This window comes from Lithobates pipiens, unplaced genomic scaffold (assembly GCF_037356315.1).
Source record: "Lithobates pipiens isolate NorthernLeopardFrog02 unplaced genomic scaffold, aLitPip1_a1.2 Scaffold_41, whole genome shotgun sequence".
Classification (NCBI taxonomy): Eukaryota; Metazoa; Chordata; class Amphibia; order Anura; family Ranidae; genus Lithobates; species Lithobates pipiens.
The window spans coordinates 7,238,101-7,264,320 of record NW_027507861.1 but is presented as its reverse complement, the minus strand read 5'-3'; the positions used below and the strand labels follow the sequence as shown (position 1 = coordinate 7,264,320).

General features: G+C 47.8%; 1 protein-coding gene across 1 annotated transcript; it reads left to right on the top strand.

Moving 5' to 3' along the window:
• Window positions 1-18,194: 18,194 nt before the first annotated feature.
• Window positions 18,195-23,939, top strand: LOC143956727 (olfactory receptor 51G2-like). Its single transcript, XM_077466918.1, has 2 exons — window positions 18,195-18,291; window positions 22,903-23,939. The coding sequence occupies exon 2, from the start codon at window positions 22,912-22,914 to the stop codon at window positions 23,854-23,856; it is 945 nt and encodes a 314-aa protein (XP_077323044.1). The 5' UTR covers window positions 18,195-18,291; window positions 22,903-22,911; the 3' UTR covers window positions 23,857-23,939.
• The last annotated feature ends 2,281 nt before the right edge of the window (window positions 23,940-26,220 follow it).

Here is a 26,220-nt window from a genome sequence, read left to right as displayed (position 1 = left end):
CCTCGGAAGCAGTGGAGGTGGAAGGAAGTTCCTGGGGTGTGTAGGAAGTCCACGCCCCAACCAACCTGGAAGGCTCCGGTAAACGTGACGTCACCAGGAGGGGGACCAAGTTGATGGAATGCTAGGATGGAAACAGGCTAGGGGCTCGGAGCTGTCTGCTCCTTCTGAAGGCCTTTAGAAGGCCTGTGATATTGTACTTAGGTGGCGCTTCCCCCAACTTTAAGGTGACCAGATATTTAAAATGAAATCCGGGGACTTTTTTTTTTACTGGTAATGTCGCCAATCATCGACTCTCTGCACGTCACCGCCGCCGCCGGCCTCATAGCATGTCAAGTCTTACTCTTCAGGCCCCCGGCTACTATTGGGTGGGGAAGACACTCCGCCAGGGAAGACAAGGAGATTAGCAGGCAGGCGGCTGGCCGGGACTTGAGCCAAGGCAGAAGAACAGGTGAGCGGAGCTGAATGGGCATGCGCCCGAAACTGAAGAAATAGTCCCTCCGCTCTGACCAGCACATGATCATCAGAAAGGGGCGCAGATAAGGCAAAAATACACCCCCTAAGCTAGTAGGAGTGGTGGAGCGGAGGTGTGTAATTCTGATTTTTTATTCTGCACTGACTGTCTTTGAAATTGCCCCAGTCCCTGGTCAAGTCCAATCCAGGGACAAAACCAGGGACAGACTTGGCCCGGGGACAGTGTCCTCAATCCGGGAACTGTCCCTGGAAACCGGGGATGTCTGGTCACCCTACCCTACTTTCCTTCTTGTGTTTGTTTACAGAGCTGGCCCAACTCTGAGGACAGCAGCCCCACAGCGTATATCAAACTTGTCCCCAGGCTTCAGAGACTAATATCATATTTTGCCAGAACTGCAGCATACACCCCATGTGCCTAATCTCATGACTTCTTCTACCGGATATATTTTGAACAGAGGCTGATTGGGGTTCCTCATATCTGCTTATTTGCACAGGCCATCACCTGGGATCCAGTGTGGGGTCAGCTCCCTTGAACATGGCCACCGTCACATCCGACCACCACCTGGGATCCAGTGTTGGGTCAGCTCCCTTGCACATGGCCGCCGTCACATCCGGCCACCTGGGATCCAGTGTTGGGTCAGCTCCCTTGCACATGGCCGCCGTCACATCTAGCCACCTGGGATCCAGTGTTAGGTCAGCTCCCTTGAACATGGCCACCGTCACATCCAACCACCACCTGGGATCCAGTGTTGGGTCAGCTCCCTTGCATATGGCCTCCGTCACATCCGGCCACCACCTGGGATCCAGTGTTGGGTCAGCTCCCTTGCATATGGCCTCCGTCACATCCGGCCACCACCTGGGATCCAGTGTTGGGTCAGCTCCCTTGCATATGGCCGCCGTCACATCCGGCCACCACCTGGGATCCAGTGTTGGGTCAGCTCCCTTGAACATGGCCGCCGTCACATCCGGCCACCTGGGATACAGTGTTGGGTCAGCTCCCTTGCACATGGCCGCCATCACATCCGGCTACCTGGGATCCAGTATTGGGTCAGCTCCCTTACACATGGCGGCCGTTACATCCGGCCACCACCTGGGATCCAGTGTTGGGTCAGCTCCCTTACACATGGCCGCCGTCACATCCGGCCACCCCCTGGGATCCAGTGTTGGGTCAGCTCCCTTGAACATGGCCGCCGTCACATCCGGCCACCTGGAATCCAGTGTTGGGTCAGCTCACTTGCACATGGCCGCCGTCACATCCGGCCACCACCTGGGATCCAGTGTTGGGTCAGCTCCCTTACACATGGCCGCCGTCACATCCGGCCACCCCCTGGGATCCAGTGTTGGGTCAGCTCCCTTGAACATGGCCGCCGTCACATCCGGCCACCTGGAATCCAGTGTTGGGTCAGCTCACTTGCACATGGCCGCCGTCACATCCGGCCACCACCTGGGATCCAGTGTTGGGTCAGCTCCCTTGCACATGGCCGCCGTCACATCCGGCCACCAAGTGGGATCCAGTGTTGGGTCAGCTCCCTTGCACATGGCTGCCGTCACATCCGGTCACCACCTGGGATCCATTGTTGGGTCAGCTCCCTTGCACATGGCTGCCGTCACATCCGGTCACCACCTGGGATCCAGTGTTGGGTCAGCTCCCTTGAACATGGCCGCCGTCACATCCAATCACCACCTGGGATCCAGTGTTGGGTCAGCTCCCTTGAACATGGCCGCCCTCACATCCGGCCACCACCTGGGATCCAGTGTTGGGTCAGCTCCCTTGCACATGGCCGCCGTCACATCCGGCCACCACCTGGGATCCAGTGTTGGGTCAGCTCCCTTGAACATGGCCGCCGTCACATCCGGCCACCACCTGGGATCCAGTGTTGGGTCAGCTCCCTTGCACATGGCCGCCGTCACATCCGGCCACCACCTGGGATCCAGTGTTAGGTCAGCTCCCTTGCACATGGCCGCCGTCACATCCGACCACCACCTGGGATCCAGTGTTGGGTCAGCTCCCTTGCACATGGCCGCCGTCACATCCAGCCACCACCTGGGATCCAGTGTTGGGTCAGCTCCCTTGCACATGGCCGCCGTCACATCCGGCCACCACCTGGGATCCAGTGTTGGGTCAGGTCCCTTGCACATGGCCGCCGTCACATCCGGCCACCACCTGGGATCCAGTGTTGGGTCAGCTACCTTGAACATGGCCGCCGTCACATCCGACCACCACCTGGGATCCAGTGTTGGGTCAGCTCCCTTGAACATGGCCGCCGTCACATCCGGCCACCACCTGGGATCCAGTGTTGGGTCAGCTCCCTTGCACATGGCCGCCGTCACATCCGGCCACCACCTGGGATCCAGTCTTGGGTCAGCTCCCTTACACATGGCCGCCGTCACATCCGGTCACCCCCTGGGATCCAGTGTTGGGTCAGCTCCCTTGAACATGGCCGCCGTCACATCCGGCCACCTGGAATCCAGTGTTGGGTCAGCTCACTTGCACATGGCCACCGTCACATCCGGCCACCACCTGGGATCCATTGTTGGGTCAGCTCCCTTGCACATGGCTGCCGTCACATCCGGCCACCCCCTGGGATCCAGTGTTGGGTCAGCTCCCTTGAACATGGCCGCCGTCACATCCGGCCACCTGGAATCCAGTGTTGGGTCAGCTCACTTGCACATGGCCGCCGTCACATCCGGCCACCACCTGGGATCCAGTGTTGGGTCAGCTCCCTTGCACATGGCCGCCGTCACATCCGGTCACCACCTGGGATCCAGTGTTGGGTCAGCTCCCTTGCACATGGCCGCCGTCACATCCGACCACCACCTGGGATCCAGTGTTGGGTCAGCTCCCTTGCACATGGCCGCCGTCACATCCGGCCACCACCTGGGATCCAGTGTTGGGTCAGGTCCCTTGCACATGGCCGCCGTCACATCCGGCCACCACCTGGGATCCAGTGTTGGGTCAGCTACCTTGAACATGGCCGCCGTCACATCCGACCACCACCTGGGATCCAGTGTTGGGTCAGCTCCCTTGAACATGGCCGCCGTCACATCCGGCCACCACCTGGGATCCAGTGTTGGGTCAGCTCCCTTGCACATGGCCGCCGTCACATCCGGCCACCACCTGGGATCCAGTCTTGGGTCAGCTCCCTTACACATGGCCGCCGTCACATCCGGTCACCCCCTGGGATCCAGTGTTGGGTCAGCTCCCTTGAACATGGCCGCCGTCACATCCGGCCACCTGGAATCCAGTGTTGGGTCAGCTCACTTGCACATGGCCGCCGTCACATCCGGCCACCACCTGGGATCCAGTGTTGGATCAGCTCCCTTGCACATGGCCACCGTCACATCCGGCCACCACCTGGGATCCAGTGTTGGGTCAGCTCCCTTGCACATGGCTGCCGTCACATCCGGCCACCCCCTGGGATCCAGTGTTGGGTCAGCTCCCTTGAACATGGCCGCCGTCACATCCGGCCACCTGGAATCCAGTGTTGGGTCAGCTCACTTGCACATGGCCGCCGTCACATCCGGCCACCACCTGGGATCCAGTGTTGGGTCAGCTCCCTTGCACATGGCCGCCGTCACATCCGGTCACCACCTGGGATCCAGTGTTGAGTCAGCTCCCTTGCACATGGCCGCCGTCACATCCAATCACCACCTGGGATCCAGTGTTGGGTCAGCTCCCTTGAACATGGCCGCCCTCACATCCGGCCACCACCTGGGATCCAGTGTTGGGTCAGCTCCCTTGCACATGGCCGCCGTCACATCCGGCCACCACCTGGGATCCAGTGTTGGGTCAGCTCCCTTGCACATGGCCGCCGTCACATCCGGTCACCACCTGGGATCCAGTGTTGGGTCAGCTCCCTTGCACATGGCTGCCGTCACATCCGGTCACCACCTGGGATCCAGTGTTGGGTCAGCTCCCTTGCACATGGCCGCCGTCACATCCAATCACCACCTGGGATCCAGTGTTGGGTCAGCTCCCTTGAACATGGCCGCCCTCACATCCGGCCACCACCTGGGATCCAGTGTTGGGTCAGCTCCCTTGCACATGGCCGCCGTCACATCCGGCCACCACCTGGGATCCAGTGTTGGGTCAGCTCCCTTGAACATGGCCGCCGTCACATCCGGCCACCACCTGGGATCCAGTGTTGGGTCAGCTCCCTTGCACATGGCCGCCGTCACATCCGGCCACCACCTGGGATCCAGTGTTAGGTGAGCTCCCTTGCACATGGCCGCCGTCACATCCGGCCACCACCTGGGATCCAGTCTTGGGTCAGCTCCCTTGCACATGGCCGCCGTCACATCCGACCACCACCTGGGATCCAGTGTTGGGTCAGCTCCCTTGCACATGGCCGCCGTCACATCCGGCCACTACCTGGGATCCAGTGTTGGGTCAGCTCCCTTGCACATGGCCGCCGTCACATCCGGCCACCACCTGGGATCCAGCGTTGGGTCAGCTCCCTTGCACATGGCCGCCGTCACATCCGGCCATTACCTGGGATCCAGTGTTGGGTCAGCTCCCTTGCACATGGCCGCCGTCACATCCGGCCACCACCTGGGATCCAGTGTTGGGTCAGGTCCCTTGCACATGGCCGCCGTCACATCCGGCCACCACCTGGGATCCAGTGTTGGGTCAGCTACCTTGAACATGGCCGCCGTCACATCCGACCACCACCTGGGATCCAGTGTTGGGTCAGCTCCCTTGCACATGGCCGCCGTCACATCCGGGTTCCATTGACACCACGGCCTATCAGGAGGCAGCTCGACCGACTGGCACCGGTTTATATCCCTCTACCTTCCCTTCTCATATTAGCATCCTCTATCCCTCAATTCTCATTACTTTAGACCAGAGGGTGTCAACCCTGTCCTCAGGTACCCCCAACAGGCCATGATTTGGGAATTTCTCTTAGATAGCTGTACAAGATAACAAGCCATTGACTCTGATTTATAAGATAAAGGAAAACCTGCAAACATGGCCTGTTGGGGGTACTTGAGGACAAGGTTGAGAACCATGGGTTTAGACCTCTTCTCCACCCCACAGCTTATTCATATCACCCACACTCCTACCCTCCCCACCTTACTGCAGTCACCACCACCTGCAAATGACCTAAACACCAGGACGGTGAGGTACGTGCGCCCATATACATCCCACGCCCATCTTATTCCCCTCACCCTCCTTCTTCCTCTAATCTCTGGGGATTTCTCTCCTAATCCTATTCAATAAAGCAAGAAAGTCCAGACATCTGCAATGTATTGATGTGCTTTTACTACACAGAAAATGGGACGCCTGCCTTTACACACACTATATTCCCAAAAGTATTGGGACGCCTGCCTTTACACACACTATATTCCCAAAAGTATTGGGACGTCTGCCTTTACACACACTATATTCCCAAAAGTATTGGGACGCCTGCCTTTGCACACACATGAACTTTAATGACAGCCCAGTCTTAGTCTGGAGGGTTCAGTATTGAGTTGGCCCTTTGCAGATATAACAGCTTCACCTCTTCTGGGAAGGCCGTCCACAAGGTTTAGGAGGGTGTCTATGGGAATGTTTGAATATGTGAAGGCAGCATACAAGACACCTTCACCCTTTATTTCTCTATTCTGCTGCTGACCACCTATATGACAAAATCGCCCCCCTGTCCTGCCCTGACCTGTCCTGACCTGTCCTGTCCTGACCTGTCCTGTCCTGTCCTGACCTGTCCTGTCCTGACCTGTCCTGTCCTGTCCTGTCCTGTCCTGTCCTGTCCTGACCTGTCCTGTCCTGACCTGTCCTGTCCTGTCCTGACCTGTCCTGTCCTGACCTGTCCTGACCTGTCCTGTCCTGTCCTGACCTGTCCTGTCCTGTCCTGACCTGTCCTGTCCTGACCTGACCTGTCCTGTCCTGACCTGTCCTGTCCTGTCCTGTCCTGACCTGTCCTGTCCTGTCCTGACCTGGCCACTGGACTGTCTACAAGAACTACAATAACTGCCAAATGGCTCTAACTCCATATTCATAGTACTAGACCCTTCTGCTACCTTTCATGACCACCTGCTCCTTCCCAGAAGACACTACTCCTTTGGCCTCCCCCTTTAGTCTATCATGAATACTGCTGCCAGATTCATCCACCTTACTAACTGCTCAGTGTCCTCCACCCCTCTCTACCGATCCCTCCACTGGTCTCCATTCAGTGTCCTCCACCCCCCTCTACCAATCACTCCACTGACCTCCATTCAGTGTCCTCCACCCCTCTCTACCAATCCCTCCACTGACCTCCATTCAGTGTCCTCCACCCCTCTCCACCAATCCCTCCACTGACCTCCATTCAGTGTCCTCTACCCACTGGTCTCCATTCAGTGTCCTCCACCCCTCTCTACCAATCCCTCCACTGGTCTCCATTCAGTGTCCTCCACCCCTCTCCACCAATCCCTCCACTGACCTCCATTCAGTGTCCTCCACCCCCCTCTACCAATCCCTCCACTGACCTCCATTCAGTGTCCTCCACCCCCCTCTACCAATCCCTCCACTGACCTCCATTCAGTGTCCTCCACCCCTCTCTACCAATCCCTCCACTGACCTCCATTCAGTGTCCTCCACCCCTCTCTATCAATCCCTCCACTGGTCTCCATTCAGTGTCCTCCACCCCTCTCCACCAATCCCTCCACTGACCTCCATTCAGTGTCCTCTACCCACTGGTCTCCATTCAGTGTCCTCCACCCCTCTCTACCAATCCCTCCACTGGTCTCCATTCAGTGTCCTCCACCCCTCTCCACCAATCCCTCCACTGACCTCCATTCAGTGTCCTCCACCCCCCTCTACCAATCCCTCCACTGACCTCCATTCAGTGTCCTCCACCCCTCTCTACCAATCCCTCCACTGGTCTCCATTCAGTGTCCTCCACCCCTCTCTACCAATCCCTCCACTGGTCTCCATTCAGTGTCCTCCACCCCTCTCTATAAATCCCTCCACTGACCTCCATTCAGTGTCCTCCACCCCTCTCTACCAATCCCTCCACTGGTCTCCATTCAGTGTCCTCCACCCCTCTCTACCAATCCCTCCACTGACCTCCATTCAGTGTCCTCCACCCCTCTCTATCAATCCCTCCACTGACCTCCATTCAGTGTCCTCTACCCCTCTCTACCAATCCCTCCACTGACCTCCATTCAGTGTCCTCCACCCCTCTCTACCAATCCCTCCACTGACCTCCATTCAGTGTCCTCCACCCCTCTCTACCAATCCCTCCACTGACCTCCATTCAGTGTCCTCCACCCCCCTCTACCAATCCCTCCACTGGTCTCCATTCAGTGTCCTCCACCCCCCTCTACCAATCACTCCACTGGCCTCCATTCAGTGTCCTCCACCCCTCTCTACCAATCCCTCCACTGACCTCCATTCAGTGTCCTCCACCCCTCTCTACCAATCCCTCCACTGGTCTCCATGCAGTGTCCTCCACCCCTCTCTACCAATCCCTCCACTGGTCTCCATTCATTGTCCTCCACCCCTCTCTACCAATCCCTCCACTGACCTCCATTCAGTGTCCTCCACCCCTCTGTACCAATCCCTCCACTGACCTCCATTCAGTGTCCTCTACCCCTCTCCTCCAATCCCTCCACTGACCTCCATTCAGTGTCTTCCACCCCTCTCTACCAATCCCTCCACTGACCTCCATTCATTGTCCTCCACCCCTCTCTACCAATCCCTCCACTGACCTCCATTCAGTGTCCTCCACCCCTCTCTGCCAATCCCTCCACTGGTCTCCATTCAGTGTCCTCCACCCCTCTCTACCAATCCCTCCACTGACCTCCATTCAGTGTCCTCCACCCCTCTCTACCAATCCCTTCACTGACCTCCATTCAGTGTCCTCCACCCCTCTCTACCAATCCCTCCACTGATCTCCATTCAGTGTCCTCCACCCCTCTCTACCAATCCCTCCACTGACCTCCATTCATAGTCCTCCACCCCTCTCTACCAATCCCTCCACTGATCTCCATTCAGTGTCCTCCACCCCTCTCTACCAATCCCTCCACTGACCTCCATTCAGTGTCCTCCACCCCTCTCTACCAATCCCTCCACTGGTCTCCATTCATAGTCCTCCACCCCTCTCTACCAATCCCTCCACTGGTCTCCATGCAGTGTCTTCCACCCCTCTCTACCAATCCCTCCACTGGTCTCCATTCAGTGTCCTCCACCCCTCTCTACCAATCCCTCCACTGGTCTCCATTCAGTGTCCTCCACCCCTCTCTACCAATCCCTCCACTGGCCTCCATTCAGTGTCCTCCACCCCTCTCTGCCAATCCCTCCACTGACCTCCATTCAGTGTCCTCCACCCCTCTCTACCAATCCCTCCACTGACCTCCATTCAGTGTCCTCCACCCCTCTCTACCAATCCCTCCACTGACCTCCATTCAGTTTCCTCCACCCCTCTCTACCAATCCCTCCACTGGCCTCCATTCAGTGTCCTCCACCCCTCTCTACCAATCCCTCCACTGACCTCCATTCAGTGTCCTCCACCCCTCTCTACCAATCCCTCCACTGTTCTCCATGCAGTGTCCTCCACCCCCCTCTACCAATCACTCCACTGGTCTCCATTCAGTGTCCTCCACTCCTCTCTACCAATCCCTCCACTGGCCTCCATTCAGTGTTCTCCACCCCTCTCTACCAATCCCTCCACTGACCTCCATTCAGTGTCCTCCACCCCTCTCTACCAATCCCTCAACTGGTCTCCATTCAGTGTCCTCCACCCCTCTCTACCAATCCCTCAACTGGTCTCCATTCAGTGTCCTCCATCCCTCTCTACCAATCCCTCCACTGGCCTCCATTCAGTGTCCTCCACCCCTCTCTACCAATCCCTCCACTGGTCTCCATTCAGTGTCCTCCACCCCTCTCTACCAATCCCTCCACTGGTCTCCATTCACAGTCCTCCACCCCTCTCTACCAATCCCTCCACTGGTCTCCATGCAGTTTCCTCCACCCCTCTCTACCAATCCCTCCACTGACCTCCATTCAGTGTCCTCCACCCCTCTCTACTAATTCCTCCACTGACCTCCATTCAGTGTCCTCCACCCCTCTCTACCAATCCCTCCACTGACCTCCATTCAGTGTCCTCCACCCCTCTCTACCAATCCCTCCACTGGCCTCAATTCAGTGTCCTCCTCCCCTTTCTACCAATCCCTCCACTGGCCTCAATTCAGTGTCCTCCACACCTGTTTGGCAATCCCTCTACTGGCCTCAATTCAGTGTCCTTCACACCTGTCCGGCAATCCCTCCACTGGCCTTCATTGATTGTCCTCCACCTCTCTCTATCAATCCCTCCACTGACCTCCATTCAGTGTCCTCCACCCCTCTCTACCAATCCCTCCACTGGCCTTCATTCAGTGTCCTCCACCCCTCTCTACCAATCCCTCCACTGACCTCCATTCAGTGTCCTCCACCCCTCTCTACCAATCCCCCCACTGACCTCCACCCCTCTCTGCCAATCCCTTCACTGGTCTCCATTCAGTGTCCTTCACACCTGTCCGGCAATCCCTCCACTGGCCTTCATTGAGTGTCCTCCATCTCTTTCTGACTATCCCTCCAACAGTCTTCATTGAGTGTCCTCCACCCCTCTCTGTCAATCCCTCCACTGGCCTCCATTCAGTGTCCTCCACCCCTCTCTACCATACCTCCACTGGCCTTCATTCAGTGTCCTCCACCCCTCTCTACCAATCCCTCCACTGGTCTCCATTCAGAGCCCACCACTTCTCTCTGCCAATCCCTCCACTGGTCTCCATTCAGTGTCCTCTACCCCTCTCTACCAATACCTCCACTGGCCTCCATTCAGAGCCCACCACTTCTCTCTGCCAATCCCTCCACTGGCCTCCATTCAGTGTCCTCCACCCCTCTCTACCATACCTCCACTGGCCTTCATTCAGTGTCCACCACCCCTCTCTGCCAATCCCTTCACTGGTCTCCATTCAGTGTTCTCTACTCCTCTCTGCCAATCCCTCCACTGGTCTCCATTCAGTGTCCTCCACCCCTCTCTACCAATCCCTCCACTGACCTCCATTCAGTGTCCTCCACCCCTCTCTACCAATCCCTCCACTGACCTCCATTCAGTGTCCTCCACCCCTCTCTGCCAATCCCTTCACTGGTCTCCATTCAGTGTTCTCTACTCCTCTCTGCCAATCCCTCCACTGGTCTCCATTCAGTGTCCTCCACCCCTCTCTACCAATCCCTCCACTGGTCTCCATTCAGTGTCCTCCACCCCTCTCTACCAATCCCTCCACTGGTCTCCATTCACAGTCCTCCACCCCTCTCTACCAATCCCTCCACTGACCTCCATTCAGTGTCCTCCACCCCTCTCTGCCAATCCCTTCACTGGTCTCCATTCAGTGTTCTCTACTCCTCTCTGCCAATCCCTCCACTGGTCTCCATTCAGTGTCCTCCACCCCTCTCTACCAATCCCTCCACTGGTCTCCATTCAGTGTCCTCCACCCCTCTCTACCAATCCCTCCACTGGCCTCCATTCAGTGTCCTCCACCCCTCTCTACCAATCCCTCCACTGGTCTCCATGCAGTTTCCTCCACCCCTCTCTACCAATCCCTCCACTGACCTCCATTCAGTGTCCTCCACCCCTCTCTACTAATTCCTCCACTGACCTCCATTCAGTGTCCTCCACCCCTCTCTACCAATCCCTCCACTGACCTCCATTCAGTGTCCTCCACCCCTCTCTACCAATCCCTCCACTGGCCTCAATTCAGTGTCCTCCTCCCCTTTCTACCAATCCCTCCACTGGCCTCAATTCAGTGTCCTCCACACCTGTTTGGCAATCCCTCTACTGGCCTCAATTCAGTGTCCTTCACACCTGTCCGGCAATCCCTCCACTGGCCTTCATTGATTGTCCTCCACCTCTCTCTATCAATCCCTCCACTGACCTCCATTCAGTGTCCTCCACCCCTCTCTACCAATCCCTCCACTGACCTCCATTCAGTGTCCTCCACCCCTCTCTACCAATCCCTCCACTGGCCTCAATTCAGTGTCCTCCTCCCCTTTCTACCAATCCCTCCACTGGCCTCAATTCAGTGTCCTCCACACCTGTTTGGCAATCCCTCTACTGGCCTCAATTCAGTGTCCTTCACACCTGTCCGGCAATCCCTCCACTGGCCTTCATTGATTGTCCTCCACCTCTCTCTATCAATCCCTCCACTGACCTCCATTCAGTGTCCTCCACCCCTCTCTACCAATCCCTCCACTGGCCTTCATTCAGTGTCCTCCACCCCTCTCTACCAATCCCTCCACTGACCTCCATTCAGTGTCCTCCACCCCTCTCTACCAATCCCCCCACTGACCTCCACCCCTCTCTGCCAATCCCTTCACTGGTCTCCATTCAGTGTCCTTCACACCTGTCCGGCAATCCCTCCACTGGCCTTCATTGAGTGTCCTCCATCTCTTTCTGACTATCCCTCCAACAGTCTTCATTGAGTGTCCTCCACCCCTCTCTGTCAATCCCTCCACTGGCCTCCATTCAGTGTCCTCCACCCCTCTCTACCATACCTCCACTGGCCTTCATTCAGTGTCCTCCACCCCTCTCTACCAATCCCTCCACTGGTCTCCATTCAGAGCCCACCACTTCTCTCTGCCAATCCCTCCACTGGTCTCCATTCAGTGTCCTCTACCCCTCTCTACCAATACCTCCACTGGCCTCCATTCAGAGCCCACCACTTCTCTCTGCCAATCCCTCCACTGGCCTCCATTCAGTGTCCTCCACCCCTCTCTACCATACCTCCACTGGCCTTCATTCAGTGTCCACCACCCCTCTCTGCCAATCCCTTCACTGGTCTCCATTCAGTGTTCTCTACTCCTCTCTGCCAATCCCTCCACTGGTCTCCATTCAGTGTCCTCCACCCCTCTCTACCAATCCCTCCACTGACCTCCATTCAGTGTCCTCCACCCCTCTCTACCAATCCCTCCACTGACCTCCATTCAGTGTCCTCCACCCCTCTCTGCCAATCCCTTCACTGGTCTCCATTCAGTGTTCTCTACTCCTCTCTGCCAATCCCTCCACTGGTCTCCATTCAGTGTCCTCCACCCCTCTCTACCAATCCCTCCACTGGTCTCCATTCAGTGTCCTCCACCCCTCTCTACCAATCCCTCCACTGACCTCCATTCAGTTTCCTCCACCCCTCTCTACCAATCCCTCCACTGACCTCCATTCAGTGTCCTCCACCCCTCTCTACCAATCCCTCCACTGACCTCCATTCAGTGTCCTCCACCCCTCTCTACCAATCCCTCCACTGACCTCCATTCAGTGTCCTCCACCACTCTCTACCAATCCCTCCACTGACCTCCATTCAGTGTCCTCCACCCCTCTCTACCAATCCCTCCACTGGTCTCCATTCAGTGTCCTCCACCCCTCTCTACCAATCCCTCCACTGGTCTCCATTCAGTGTCCTCCACCCCTCTCTACCAATCCCTCCACTGACCTCCATTCAGTGTCCTCCACCCCTCTCTACCAATCCCTCCACTGGTCTCCATTCAGAGCCCACCACTTCTCTCTGCCAATCCCTCCACTGACCTCCATTCAGAGCCCACCACTTCTCTCTGCCAATCCCTCCACTGACCTCCATTCAGAGCCCACCACTTCTCTCTGCCAGTACCTCCACTGGCTTCTGATTGCCCAATGAATAAAAATCTGAATATTCATAATCATAATACTAACAACAAGCTACAAAACCATCCACAACTTCTAACAATATAACAAAACCGTCCTTTCCAATACACCCAAAACCTCCTTCTCTCTATCTCCCTTGTCACCCCGTCCCATGCTCTCCTCCAGGACTTCTCCAGAGCCTTTCCCATCCTCTGGAACTCTTGAATCCAATCTTCCTAAGTGGAGATAGCACTGTCCCTGCACTTTCCCACATCCTCCCTGTAACTATGCGCTGTCCCTGCAGACGGGGATCCTGTCCCTACACCAGCTACTGGCATAAAGTGCACAAAACCCCAGGAGCTGCCGTCTCAAATACTCTGATGTTTGACACCGTAATGACCCATGACAGCTGCCAAGGTCACGTTGGGCACCAGCGTCCAATCAGACAACTGTCCCCATACTGACTGCAGGAAATCATAGAGGAACCAAGCTCCTCATGACTTCCTTCCCCTTCTGCATTGCTGCTTTAGTCGAGCGCCACCTACAGTGGGGAGTACAGACTGCACCTACCTACAAGCTGTCATGAGCAGGACCCTTCTAACTTCCTTGTATTTTACAGCAGCTTATACTGCACAGTGGGAGAAGCTCACAGTGTGCGGTGAAATCAGAGGAAGCCGTTTTAGTCCAGGAGAGGAGCGGGTATGACTGTGCAAAACTGAAGGGGAGGGCAGAGGTTGGATTTAACCCTCAAGCTAGTTCCTGCTTTGTGCACTGGGGGGCAGTCATGTGTTGGAACAGGAAGGGGCCGTCCCCAAACTGTTCCCACAAAGTTGGGAGTATGAAATTGTCCAAAATGTCTTTGTATGCTGACGCCTTAAGAGTTCCCTTCACTTGAACTAAGGGGACAAGACCAACCTCTGAAAAACAACCCCCCACACCATAATCCCCCTCCCCCTACACCATAACCCCCCCTCCACCAAATGATTTGGACCAGTGCACAAAGCAAGGTCCATAAAGACATGGATGAGCGAGATTGGGGTGGAGGAACTTGACCGACCTCAAGCCGATAGAACACCTTCAGGATGAATTAGAGCGGGGACTGCGAGCCAGGCCTTCTCCTCCAACATCAGTGCCTGACCTCACAAAGGCGCTTCTGGAAGAATGGTCAAACATTCCCATAGACACCCTCCTAAACCTTGTGGACGGCCTTCCCAGAAGAGTTGAAGCTGCAAAGGGTGGGCCAACTCAATATCGGACCCTACTGTCAGGTATGGAGATCAAGATGCTAAGAGGGCTCCCCTTGTGGCTAAGAGCAGCGCGCCCCTGGAGTTGGAGACGGGGAGCACGGTGCTGGAAGAAGCATGGCTTGCCATGTGCTTGTAGTCAGATGATCTGGTCACTGGGGGGGGGGGGGGGCTGTAGCAGGGAGATAGCAATAGCTGGACTTGCGGTGCTTGGTAAGAGGAGAAGCCAGGAGCCAGGCCAGAGGTCATACAGGATAAATCCGTTCCGGAACATAAACAGGGGTAAGCCGAGGTCATACACAGGAGACAGGAACAGGAGCAAAGTCCAGATGCGAGCCAAAAGGTCAAACCGGGATATCAGGAAGTGAGGTCAAGGCGAGCCGGATCAATAACGGGTAGTCCACAGGTCAGGAAACGGAATCACAAGGCCCACAGGGAAGCTGAGATAATCCAGCAATCTTCTGTCTCTAGTGGCTGGTTTAAATAGGGCAGTTGGTGCCAGTGTCTGTCACGCCACTCGCGCGCCGCCACGCACGCGTCGTATTGCGCATGCGCCGATGTGCATCGATGCACACCGATGTGCGGCGCGTGCTCCTGCACGCATCTGAACTCTCTGTGGGCGCCCATGTTGGATTTGGGCAACATTGCCAGCCCTGCGATGGCCATGTCCCTGACACCTACAGACTAAGACTGGGATGTGCGTGTAAAGGCAGGTGTCCCAATACTTTTGGGAATATAGTGTATGTTTATGTATGTATAATAGTGCAGTGGTCTCCAAAGTACGGCCCGGGATCCAGATGTTGCCTTTTGCCTGCCTTTATCTAGCCCTTGGGGCACTATTTCTACCACTGTTCAACTATTCTGCCAACTGTCATCAACAATGGGGCACCATTCCTCCCATTGACACCAACAATGGGGCACCATTCCTCCCACTGACACCAACAATGGGGCACCATTTCTCCCATTGACACCAACAATGGGGCACTATTCCTCCCATTGACACCAACAATGGGGCACTATTCCTCCCATTGACACCAACAATGGGGCATTATTCCTCCCATTGATTGACAGCAACAATAGGGCGTTATTCCTCCCATTGACACCAACAAGGGGGCACCATTTCTCCCATTAACTATAACACTGGGGCACCATTTGTCCCATTGACACCAACAACTGGCACCATTTCTCCCATTAGCTATAGCAATGGGGCACCATTTCTCCCATTGACACCAAAAATGGGGCACCAATCCTCCCATTGCCACCAACAATGGGGCACCATTCCTCCCATTGACACCAACAATGGGGCACCATTCCTCCCACTGACACCAACAATGGGGCACCATTTCTCCCATTGACACCAACAATGGGGCACTATTCCTCCCATTGACACCAACAATGGGGCACTATTCCTCCCATTGACACCAACAATGGGGCATTATTCCTCCCATTGATTGACAGCAACAATAGGGCGCTATTCCTCCCATTGACACCAACAAGGGGGCACCATTTCTCCCATTAACTATAACACTGGGGCACCATTTGTCCCATTGACACCAACAACTGGCACCATTTCTCCCATTAGCTATAGCAATGGGGCACCATTTCTCCCATTGACACCAAAAATGGGGCACCAATCCTCCCATTGCCACCAACAATGGGGCACCATTCCTCCCATTGACACCAACAATGGGGCACCATTTCTCCCATTGACACCAACAATGGGGCACTATTCCTCCCATTGACACCAACAATGGGGCACTATCCCTCCCATTGACACCAACAATGGGGCACTATTTCTCCCATTGACACCAACAATGGGGCATTATTCCTCCCATTGATTGACAGCAACAATAGGGCGCTATTCCTCCCATTGACACCAACAACGGGGCATTATTCCTCCCATTGACACCAACAATGGGGCACCATTCCTCCCATTGACACCAACAATGGGGCACCATTCCTCCCACTGACACCAACAATGGGGCACCATTTCTCCCATTGACACCAACAATGGGGCACTATTCCTCCCATTGACACCAACAATGTGGCACTATTCCTCCCTTTGACACCAACAATGGGGCATTATTCCTCCCATTAATTGACAGCAACAATAGGGCGCTATTCCTCCCATTGACACCAACAACGGGGCATTATTCCTCCCATTGATTGACAGCAACAATAGGGCGCTATTCCTCCCATTGACACCAACAAGGGGGCACCATTTCTCCCATTGACTATAACACTGGGGCACCATTTGTCCCATTGACACCAACAACTGGCACCATTTCTCCCATTAGCTATAGCAATGGGGCACCATTTCTGCCATTGACACCAACAATGGGGCTCAATTCCTCCCAATGCTGCCAACGATAAGGTACTATTCCTCCAACTAATACGAAAGGTGGTGATGTTTACTTCCACTGATGCCAGGGAAATTTCCACTCCCACTGGCCACAGTATAGCCCCTCTAAAGCCTGAAGGACAAAAAATTAGCCAGTGGCGGCTGGTGCTCAACATTTTTGGGGGGGCATAAACAAACTGAAAAATACTGAAAAAGACCCCCATCAGTTGCAGCTGTTGTGCCCATCAAATGCAGCCACTTGTGCCCATCCAATACTTTCAACTTGTGCCCATCAACTGCAGCCATTGTGCCCATCAAATGCAGCCACTTGTGCCCATCAAATGCAGCCACTTGTGCCCATCAAATGCAGCCACTTGTGCCCATCAAATGCAGCCACTTGTGCCCATCAAATGCAGCCACTTGTGCCCATCCAATACTTTCACTTGTGCCCATAAAATGCAGCCACTTGTGCCCATCCAATACTTCCACTTGTGCCCATCAAATGCAGCCACTTGTGCCCATCAACTGCAGCCACTTGTGCCCATCAAATGCAGCCATTTGTGCCCATCCAATACTTCCACTTGTGCCCATCAAATGCAGCCATTGTGCCCATCAAATGCAGCCACTTGTACCCATCAAATGCAGTCACTTGAGCCCATCATATTCAGCCGCTGTGACCCCCGACCGCCCGCTGTCTGCCCGCCCTTACCTCATCTTAGTGGCGGGTACGGCAGCGGGTGACGGTGGTGAGCTGTGGGACGGCTCCTGTGTCCTTCATGCTTCCCCCTCCTCTGTCTTTTCATTTTGCTAGGCATCCAATCAGAGCGCCTGTGCCTTCAGCCAATCAGGTAACAGGTATTAGACCTGCGCTACCCGACTGGCGGAGAGGAGGTTCAGTGTTAGAAAAGCAAATATTCATTCGCCCTCCGAGTCCACCTATTGGGAAGCCTATTAGAGTCTCTGGACGTCTGAATAGGGGGTGGCGGCGGCAGCCATAGTTAGATCCATGCAGTGCATCAACCTATCCATCATTCATAGGGGGGGCACCCTTAACGGACGGGCTCGCCCCTGAAATTAGCCCCTTGTTTCGAAAGTTTGGAGACCCCTGTAATGGCGGATTGTCCCATTACGACGCTAACACCGGTCATTGCCTTTATGATCATGGCGGCCTCTAGACCGTCCACCTCCCGTTCTTCTCATTTACCAACAACCTGATCCGGGAGGCGTCCATCAATCTGCAGGTCTTGTCCTCAAGTAGACGTTGTTATTGAAGTTCTCTCTCCCGATTGGCTGGTACTTTTGGGGACGGTAGAAGTTGGCAGCGAGTTCCCTGAGATCTGAGCCCCGGAGTATAGCGCTCCCTCTCTCGCTCTCTCTCTCTCTCTCTCTCTCTCTCCGTGTTTTATAATTAGACAAGAAGCCGTCTCAGATCTTCAGAGACCAAACCTCAGACGATGGATCGCCCCCGAGGACCACGAGGGGAGATATATAAATGGAGCCGACACATCGATCAGAAGAGAAGATCCTGGATGGAAGTCATAGATGGAAGTCTCCTCAGAACCTGCACATCACCGGACCCTTCCGTCTGTCCATCCTGACCCCTTCCTACCTGCTCCGTACACATCAGGTGAGGACAAAAGAAAAAGATTTCAAAGAATCAAGGTGGCCTCGTCCATAACAAGAATATCAATATGGCAGCTCCTCCTAAACATCCTGAGTACGGAGTACTGTCCGTGGTACTTTTTTTACTTTTTTTTACTTTTTTTTTTACATTTTTAAAACTTTTTATTTTTTATTTATTTATTTATTTCAAATACTGTTATCGGAGTAGTTCAGTGTCATTACAGTAACACTGTACTACTCTGTGGGGGGGTGAGCAGAGATTTTTTTATTTTTTTTACATAATGTCACCAGTGCAGTACAGCGTCATCATATGATTGGTGTAGTGGTGATCAGGGATACTGACTGGTGGCAGCATGTAAAAACAAAAACAAAAAAAAACAAAAAACAAACAAAAAAATAAAAATAAAATGATAATAATAATAATAATAATTTATACACTTTTTTTTCTGGTAGTGACTGGTGGCAGCATGTAAAAACAAAAACAAAAAAAATAAATAATAATAATAATAATAATTTATACACTTTTTTTTCTTTATTTCTTTTTTTTTTTTTACATACTATCATTGAGCATCATACTATTCAGTGCAGTACAGCACCATCATATAACAGGTGTAGTGGTGATCAGGGATACTGACTGGTGGCAGCATGTAAAAACAAAAAAAAAAAAATAATAATAATAATAATAATAATAATAATAATTTGATTCACTTTTTTCTTTATTTTTGTATTTTTTTTATTTTTTTTTACATACTATCATTGAGCATCATACTATTCAGTGCATTATAGCACCATCATATGACTGGTGTAGTGGTGATCAGGAATACTGACTGGTGGCAGCATGTAAAAACAAAAACAACAAAAAACAAAACAAAAAAATAATAAAATAATAATAATAATTTATACACTTTTTTTCAGTGCAGTACAGCATAATCATATGACTGGTGTAGTGGTGATCAGGGATAGTGACTGGTGGCAGCATGTAAAAACAAAAACAAAACAAAAAAATAATAATAATAATTTATACACTTTTTTTTCTTTATTTATTATTATTTTTTTTTTTTTTACATACTATCATTGAGCATCATACTATTCAGTGCAGTACAGCACCATCATATAACAGGTGTAGTGGTGATCAGGGATACTGACTGATGGCAGCATGTAAAAACAAAAAAATAAATAATAATAATAATAATAATAATAATAATAATAATAATAATTTGATTCACTTTTTTCTTTATTTTTATTTTTTATTTTTTTTTACATACTATCATTGAGCATCATACTATTGAGTGCAGTACAGCATCATCATATGACTGGTGCAGTGGTAATCAGGGATACTGACTGATGGCAGCATGTAAAAACAAAAAAATAAATAATAATAATAATAATTTGATTAATTTATTTCTTTGTTTTTTTATTTTTTTTTATTTTTTTTTTTACATACTATCATTGAGCATCATACTATTGACTGCAGTACAGCATCATATGACTGGTGTAGTGGTGATCAGGGATAGTGACTGGTGGTAGTATGTAAAAATAATAATAATAATTATAATAATAATAATGTTTGTTACAATTTTAAAACTATTTTTACATTTTTTTTTCACATAATATCACCAGAGTAGTTCAGTGTCACCATAGTGATGGTGGTGATCAGGGATACTGACATGTGACCGTGTTTAAAAAAAAAAAAAAAACTAAATGATTTTCATATTTTTTTTAAAAAAAATTGTTAGTTTTCTTTACATTTTATATTTACATACATATTGATACTGTACTACTCTGGGGGGCCAATCAGGGATTTGTTTTTTTTTTTTTTTTTACATAATGTCACCAATGCAGTATAGCATCATCACATAATTGGTGTAGTGGTGATCAGGGATACTGACTGATGGCAGCATGTAAAAACAAAAAAATAAATAATAATAATAATAATAATTTGATTCACTTTTTTCTTTATTTTTTTTATTTTTTTATTTTTTTTACATACTATCATTGAGCATCCTACTATTCAGTGCAGTACAGCATCATCATATGACTGGTGTAGTGGTGATCAGGGATAGTGACTGGTGGTAGTATGTAAAAAAAATAATAATAATAATAATAATAATTTTGCTACAATTTTAAAACTTTTTTAAAAATATTTTTTCACATAATATCATCAGAGTAGTTCAGTGTCACCATAGTGATGGTGGTGATCAGGGATACTGACATGTGACAATGTTTAAAAAAAAAATGATTTTCATCATTTTTTTTTTAAATTGTTCCTTTCTTTACATTTTTATTTTACATACATATTGATACTGTACTACTCTGGGGGGCCAATCAGGGATTTTTTTTTTTTTTTTTTTTTTTTTTTACATAATGTCACCAATGCAGTACAGCATCATCACATAATTGGTGTAGTGGTGATCAGGGATACTGGCTGGTGGCAGCATGTAAAAAAAAAAAAAAAATAGTAATAATAATAATAATATACATTTTTGTTACAATTTTAAAACGTTTTTTTTCACATACTATCATCAGAGTAGTTCAGTGTCACCATAGTGATGGTGGTGATCAGGGATACTGACATGTGACAGTATGTTAAAAAATAATAATAATAAAATAAACAAAATGATTTTCATAATTTTTTTAAAAAATTGTTCCTTTCTTTTCTTTTTTTTTTTACATACATACATTGTATCATACACTGTACTACTCTTGGGGGGGGGGGGGGGCAATGAGAGTTTTTTTGTTTTGTTTTTTACATAATGTCACCAATGCAATACAGCGCCATCATATAACTGGTGTAGTGGTGATCAGGTATACTGACTGGTGGCAGCATGTAAAAAAAAAAAAAAAAAAATTAAAAAAACATAGTAATAATAATATACATTTTTGTTACAATTTTAAAACTTTTTTTTTACATTTTTTTTTCACATGCTATCATCAGAGTAGTTCAGTGTCACCTCACTATAGTGATGGTGGTGATCGGAAAAACTGAATTGTGAAGGTATGTAAAAAAAAAAAATATAATAATAAATGATTTTCATTATTGTTTTAAAAAATTGTTCCTTTTTTTTACATTTTTATTTTACATACATTGTCACCATAGTGATAGTGGTGATCAGGAATACTGACTTGTAACAGCATGTAAAAAAAAAAAAAAAAAATGATTTTCATTAGATTTTTTAAAATTCTGATGACTGTATGCAAAATAAATAAATATATTTTTTTATTCAATTTTAAAACTTTTTTTTTTTACTTTTTTCTTTTTTTTACCTTTTTTTTCTTTTATTTTTTTTACATACTGTCATCATGGGGGTGATCAGAGATTTTTTTTTTTTTTTTTAACACCGTTATTGGGTTACAACAGTGATGATCGTTGTTATTAGCAATAGTTTGAACTATCATGAATCACTTCTATTCCTGATAGCTTGTTTATTATTGTGATGCTGTGATTGGTTACAGCTAATCACATGGTACAGGGTGCTTTGATTGGCAGGGCCAGGACTAGGGGGTGGGGCGATCCGACGTTCGTCTAGTGATCTCCCTCGCTGTTCTTTTGTGTTCTGATGGGGGGGGAAGGGGGGACAGGCCCCTCACCGGAACCCTCCGGTCAGGGCTCTCATCCTGGTTTTCCACCCGTCCAATCAGCCGCCTTCTGTTGGAAACCGGCTGCCTTACACACAGGCCGAAGGTCAGCCGGGTGTTTATTGAACCAACCGATGTGACCCGACATTCGGGGCCCGTGTGTGGCCGGCTTTAGGCTGGATCTTCCACCTGACCGCAGTAAATGTAGGGGTGGAGAATGGTCCAAGGATCCAGTTTGGTGTTTTTGGGCCGGTGATAAGGTCTTTGTAGAGGACTGCTATGAGATTTTGGTGATTTTGGTGATTTTGGTGATTTTGGTGGTTTTGGTGGTTTTGGTGATTTTGGTGGTTTTGGTGGTTTTGGTGATTTTGGTGGTTTTAGTGATTTTGGTGGTTTTGGTGATTTTGGTGATTTTGGTGGTTTTGGTGGTTTTGGTGGTTTTGGTGATTTTGGTGATTTTGGTGTTTTTAGTGATTTTGGTGATTTTGGTGATTTTGGTGGTTTTGGTGATTTTGGTGGTTTTGGTGGTTTTGGTGATTTTGGTGATTTTGGTGTTTTTAGTGATTTTGGTGATTTTGGTGTTTTTAGTGATTTTGGTGATTTTGGTGATTTTGGTGATTTTGGTGATTTTGGTGGTTTTGGTGATTTTGGTGATTTTTGGTGGTTTTGGTGATTTTGGTGTTTTTAGTGATTTTGGTGATTTTGGTGTTTTTAGTGATTTTGGTGATTTTGGTGATTTTGGTGGTTTTGGTGATTTTGGTGATTTTGGTGGTTTTGGTGGTTTTGGTGATTTTGGTGATTTTGGTGTTTTTAGTGATTTTGGTGATTTTGGTGTTTTTAGTGATTTTGGTGATTTTGGTGATTTTGGTGGTTTTGGTGATTTTGGTGATTTTGGTGATTTTGGTGGTTTTGGTGATTTTGGTGATTTTTGGTGGTTTTGGTGATTTTGGTGATTGGGTTGAAGATTTTTTTTTGTCTCCGCAGTTATTAACCGTTTTTTAAGATTTAATTAGTATTATTACATTTCCTTCCCTGACAGATTTTCACCATGTTGCCAAACAAGAGCCAAATCCCGGCCACGTTCCTCCTGACGGGCGTGCCGGGGCTGGAGTCACTCTACGGCTGGATCTCACTTCCATTCTGCTTCATGTTCTTCACCTCCATCATCGGGAACGCTCTGATCCTTCTTGTGATCCTCAGAGATTACAAACTCCACCAACCCGTGTTCTTCCTTCTCTCCATGCTGGCCGTCACCGACCTTCTCTTCACCCTGGTCACCAGCCCCTCGGTCCTGGCCGTTTTCCTCTTTGACCACGAGGTCATCAAATCTCAGCTGTGCCTCCTGCAAATGTTCTTCATCCACTCGCTCTCCATCACCGAGTCTTCGCTCCTGGTGGCCATGGCCTTCGATCGGTACGTCGCCATTTGCCATCCTTTAAGATACGCGTCCGTTCTTACCAGCCCGGCTGTGGCCAAGGTTGGTCTCGCCTCTGCCCTCCGGGGAACCCTTCTCCACATCCCACCAGTGTTCAGCCTGAAATTCCTGCCCTACTGCGAGGGTAATGCCCTGTCCCATCCGTACTGCCTGCACCAGGATGTCATGAAGTTGGCTTGTCATGGAACCAATGCCTTCAACATCATGTATGGTCTCATGGTTATCCTCTGCACGGTTACGCTGGACGCCGTGCTTATTGTCTTGTCCTACATTCTGATAGTCCGAGCCGTCCTTCACCTCACCAAAGTGGACCGTTATAAGTTATTTAACACCTGCGTGTCCCACCTCTGTGCTGTGCTTCTGTTCTATGCCCCTATGGTGGCGCTGTCCCTGGTACATAGGTTCGGAAAAGACGTCTCACCATTATTTCTCACCCTCTTGGCCAATGCGTACCTGTTCTTCCCATCCATGCTCAACCCCGTCATCTACAGCGCCAAGAACAAACAAATCCGGGAAGCCTTACTTCAGATGTTCCACAGAGGACCCACGGATTGTTAAAACCAATTCTGGCTAAAATCAAGTGTAGTATCTGTTCTTATTCAAACATTTTTTTTATTTAGTTTATTTTTGTTTTTATAACAGTTTTATTCAAGCATTTTTTATTTGATTTTTTTTTTTAAATCAGTTTTATTTTTTTAAAACCTTTTTTGAATCAAACATTTTTTTTGTTAACCCCAGTTTTATTTAAGCATTTTTTGTTTTTTATTTGGAAAAACATTTTTTTTTTCAAGAATTTTTTTTCCTTTTTTCCTTCCTTTTTTCAGCATTATTGAAACATTTTTTAACTCTGTTTTATTCAAGCATTTTTTGTTTTTTATTTGGAAAAACATTTTTTTTCAAGAATTTTTTTTCCTTTTTTTCCTTCCTTTTTTCAGCCTTATTCAAACATTTTTTAACCCAGTTTTATTCAAGCATTTTTTGTTTTTTATTTGGAAAAACATTTTTTTTCAAGAATTTTTTTTCCTTCCTTTTTTCAGCCTTATTCAAACATTTTTTAACCCAGTTTTATTCAAGCATTTTTTGTTTTTTATTTGGAAAAAACATTTTTTTTCAAGAATTTTTTTTTCCTTTTTTCCTTCCTTTTTTCAGCCTTATTCAAACATTTTTTTAACCCAGTTTTATTTAAGCATTTTTTTAAACTGTTTTATTCAAGCATTTTTTTATTTGTAATTATTTATTTTAAAAAACTGTTTTATTCAAGCATTTTTTATTATTTATTTAAAAACACCTTGTTTTTTTTTTTAAACCCTTTTTGAATCAAACATTTTTTTGTTAACCCCAGTTTTATTTAAGAATTCTTTGTTTTTTATTTGGAAAAACATTTTTTTTTCAAGAATTTTTTTTCTTTAAACAAACCCAGCCTTATTCAAACATTTTTTTAAACCCAGTTTTATTAAAGCATTTTTTTAAACTGTTTTATTCAAGCATTTTTTTATTTGTAATTATTTATTTAAAAAAACTGTTTTATTAAAGCATTTTTTATTATTTATTTAAAAACAACTGTTTTATTCAAGCATATCTGGTTTTGTTTTTTTAAAAACCCTTTTTGAATCAAACATTTTTTTTGTTAACCCCAGTTTTATTTAAGCATTTTTTGTTTTTTATTTGGAAAAACATTTTTTTTTCAAGAATTTTTTTTTTCCTTAAACAAACCCAGCCTTATTCAAACATTTTTTTAAACCCAGTTTTATTCAAGCATTTTTTTAAACTGTTTTATTCAAGCATTTTTTTATTTGTAATTATTTATTTTTAAAAAACTGTTTTATTAAAGCATTTTTTATTATTTATTTAAAAACAACTGTTTTATTCAAGCATATCTTGTTTGTTTTTTTTTAAACCCTTTTTGAATCAAGCAGTTTTTTGTTAACTACACTTTTATTTAAGCATTTTTTGTTTTTTATTTAGAAAAAAAAATGTTTTTTTTTTCAAACATTTTTTGTTGTTTCTTAAAAAACCCAGCCTTATTCAAAAAAAAAATTATTTATTTTTTGCTTTTTGAAAAACCCAACACCTGTTTTTTTTTTTCCAAGCATTTTTTAACACAGTTTTATTCAAGCATTTTTTTATTATTATTTTTTTTTAAAAAACTGTTTTATTGAAGTATTTCTTGTTTTGTTTTTTAACACTTTTTAATTAAGCATTTATTTTTGTTAACCTTGGTTTTATTTAAGCATTTTTTGTTTTTTATTTGGAAAAAAAATGTTTTTTTTTTCCAAGCATTTTTTTTTCCTTAAACAAACCTAGGCTTATTCAAAAAAAGTTTTTTAAACCAAATTTTATTGAAGCATTTTTTTAAACTGTTTTATTCAAGCATTTTGTATTCATTTACTTAAAAAAACTGTTTTATTCAAGCATTTTTTATTATTTATTTAAAAACAACTGTTTAATTTTTTTTTTAAAACCTTTTTTGAATCAAGCATTTTTTTTGTTAACCACAGTTTTATTTAAGCATTTTTTGTTTTTTATTTGGAAAAACATTTTTTTTAAGAATTTTTTTTCCTTTAAACAAACATTTTTTTTAAACCCAGTTTTATTCAAGCATTTTTTTAAACTGTTTTATTCAAGCATTTTTTATTTGTAATTATTTATTTTAAAAAAACTGTTTTATTCAAGCATTTGTTATTATTTATTCAAGCATATCTTGGTTTTTTTAACCCTTTTTTGAATAAAGCATTTTTTTTGTTTTATTTAAGCATTTTTTGTTTATTATTTAGAAATAAACTGTTTTTTTTCAAGCATTTTTTTGTTTTTTTCTTAAAAAAACTATGCCTTATTGAAGCATTTTTTTTTATTTTTTGTTTTTGTTTTTGAAAAACCTAACACCTGTTTTTTTTTTCAAGCATTTTTTTAACACAGTTTTAT

What these genes read in the sequence shown, in the direction of transcription:
- LOC143956727 (XM_077466918.1), top strand. Translation starts at nt 22,912, where the DNA reads ATGTTGCCAAACAAGAGCCAAATCCCGGCCACGTTCCTCCTGACGGGC.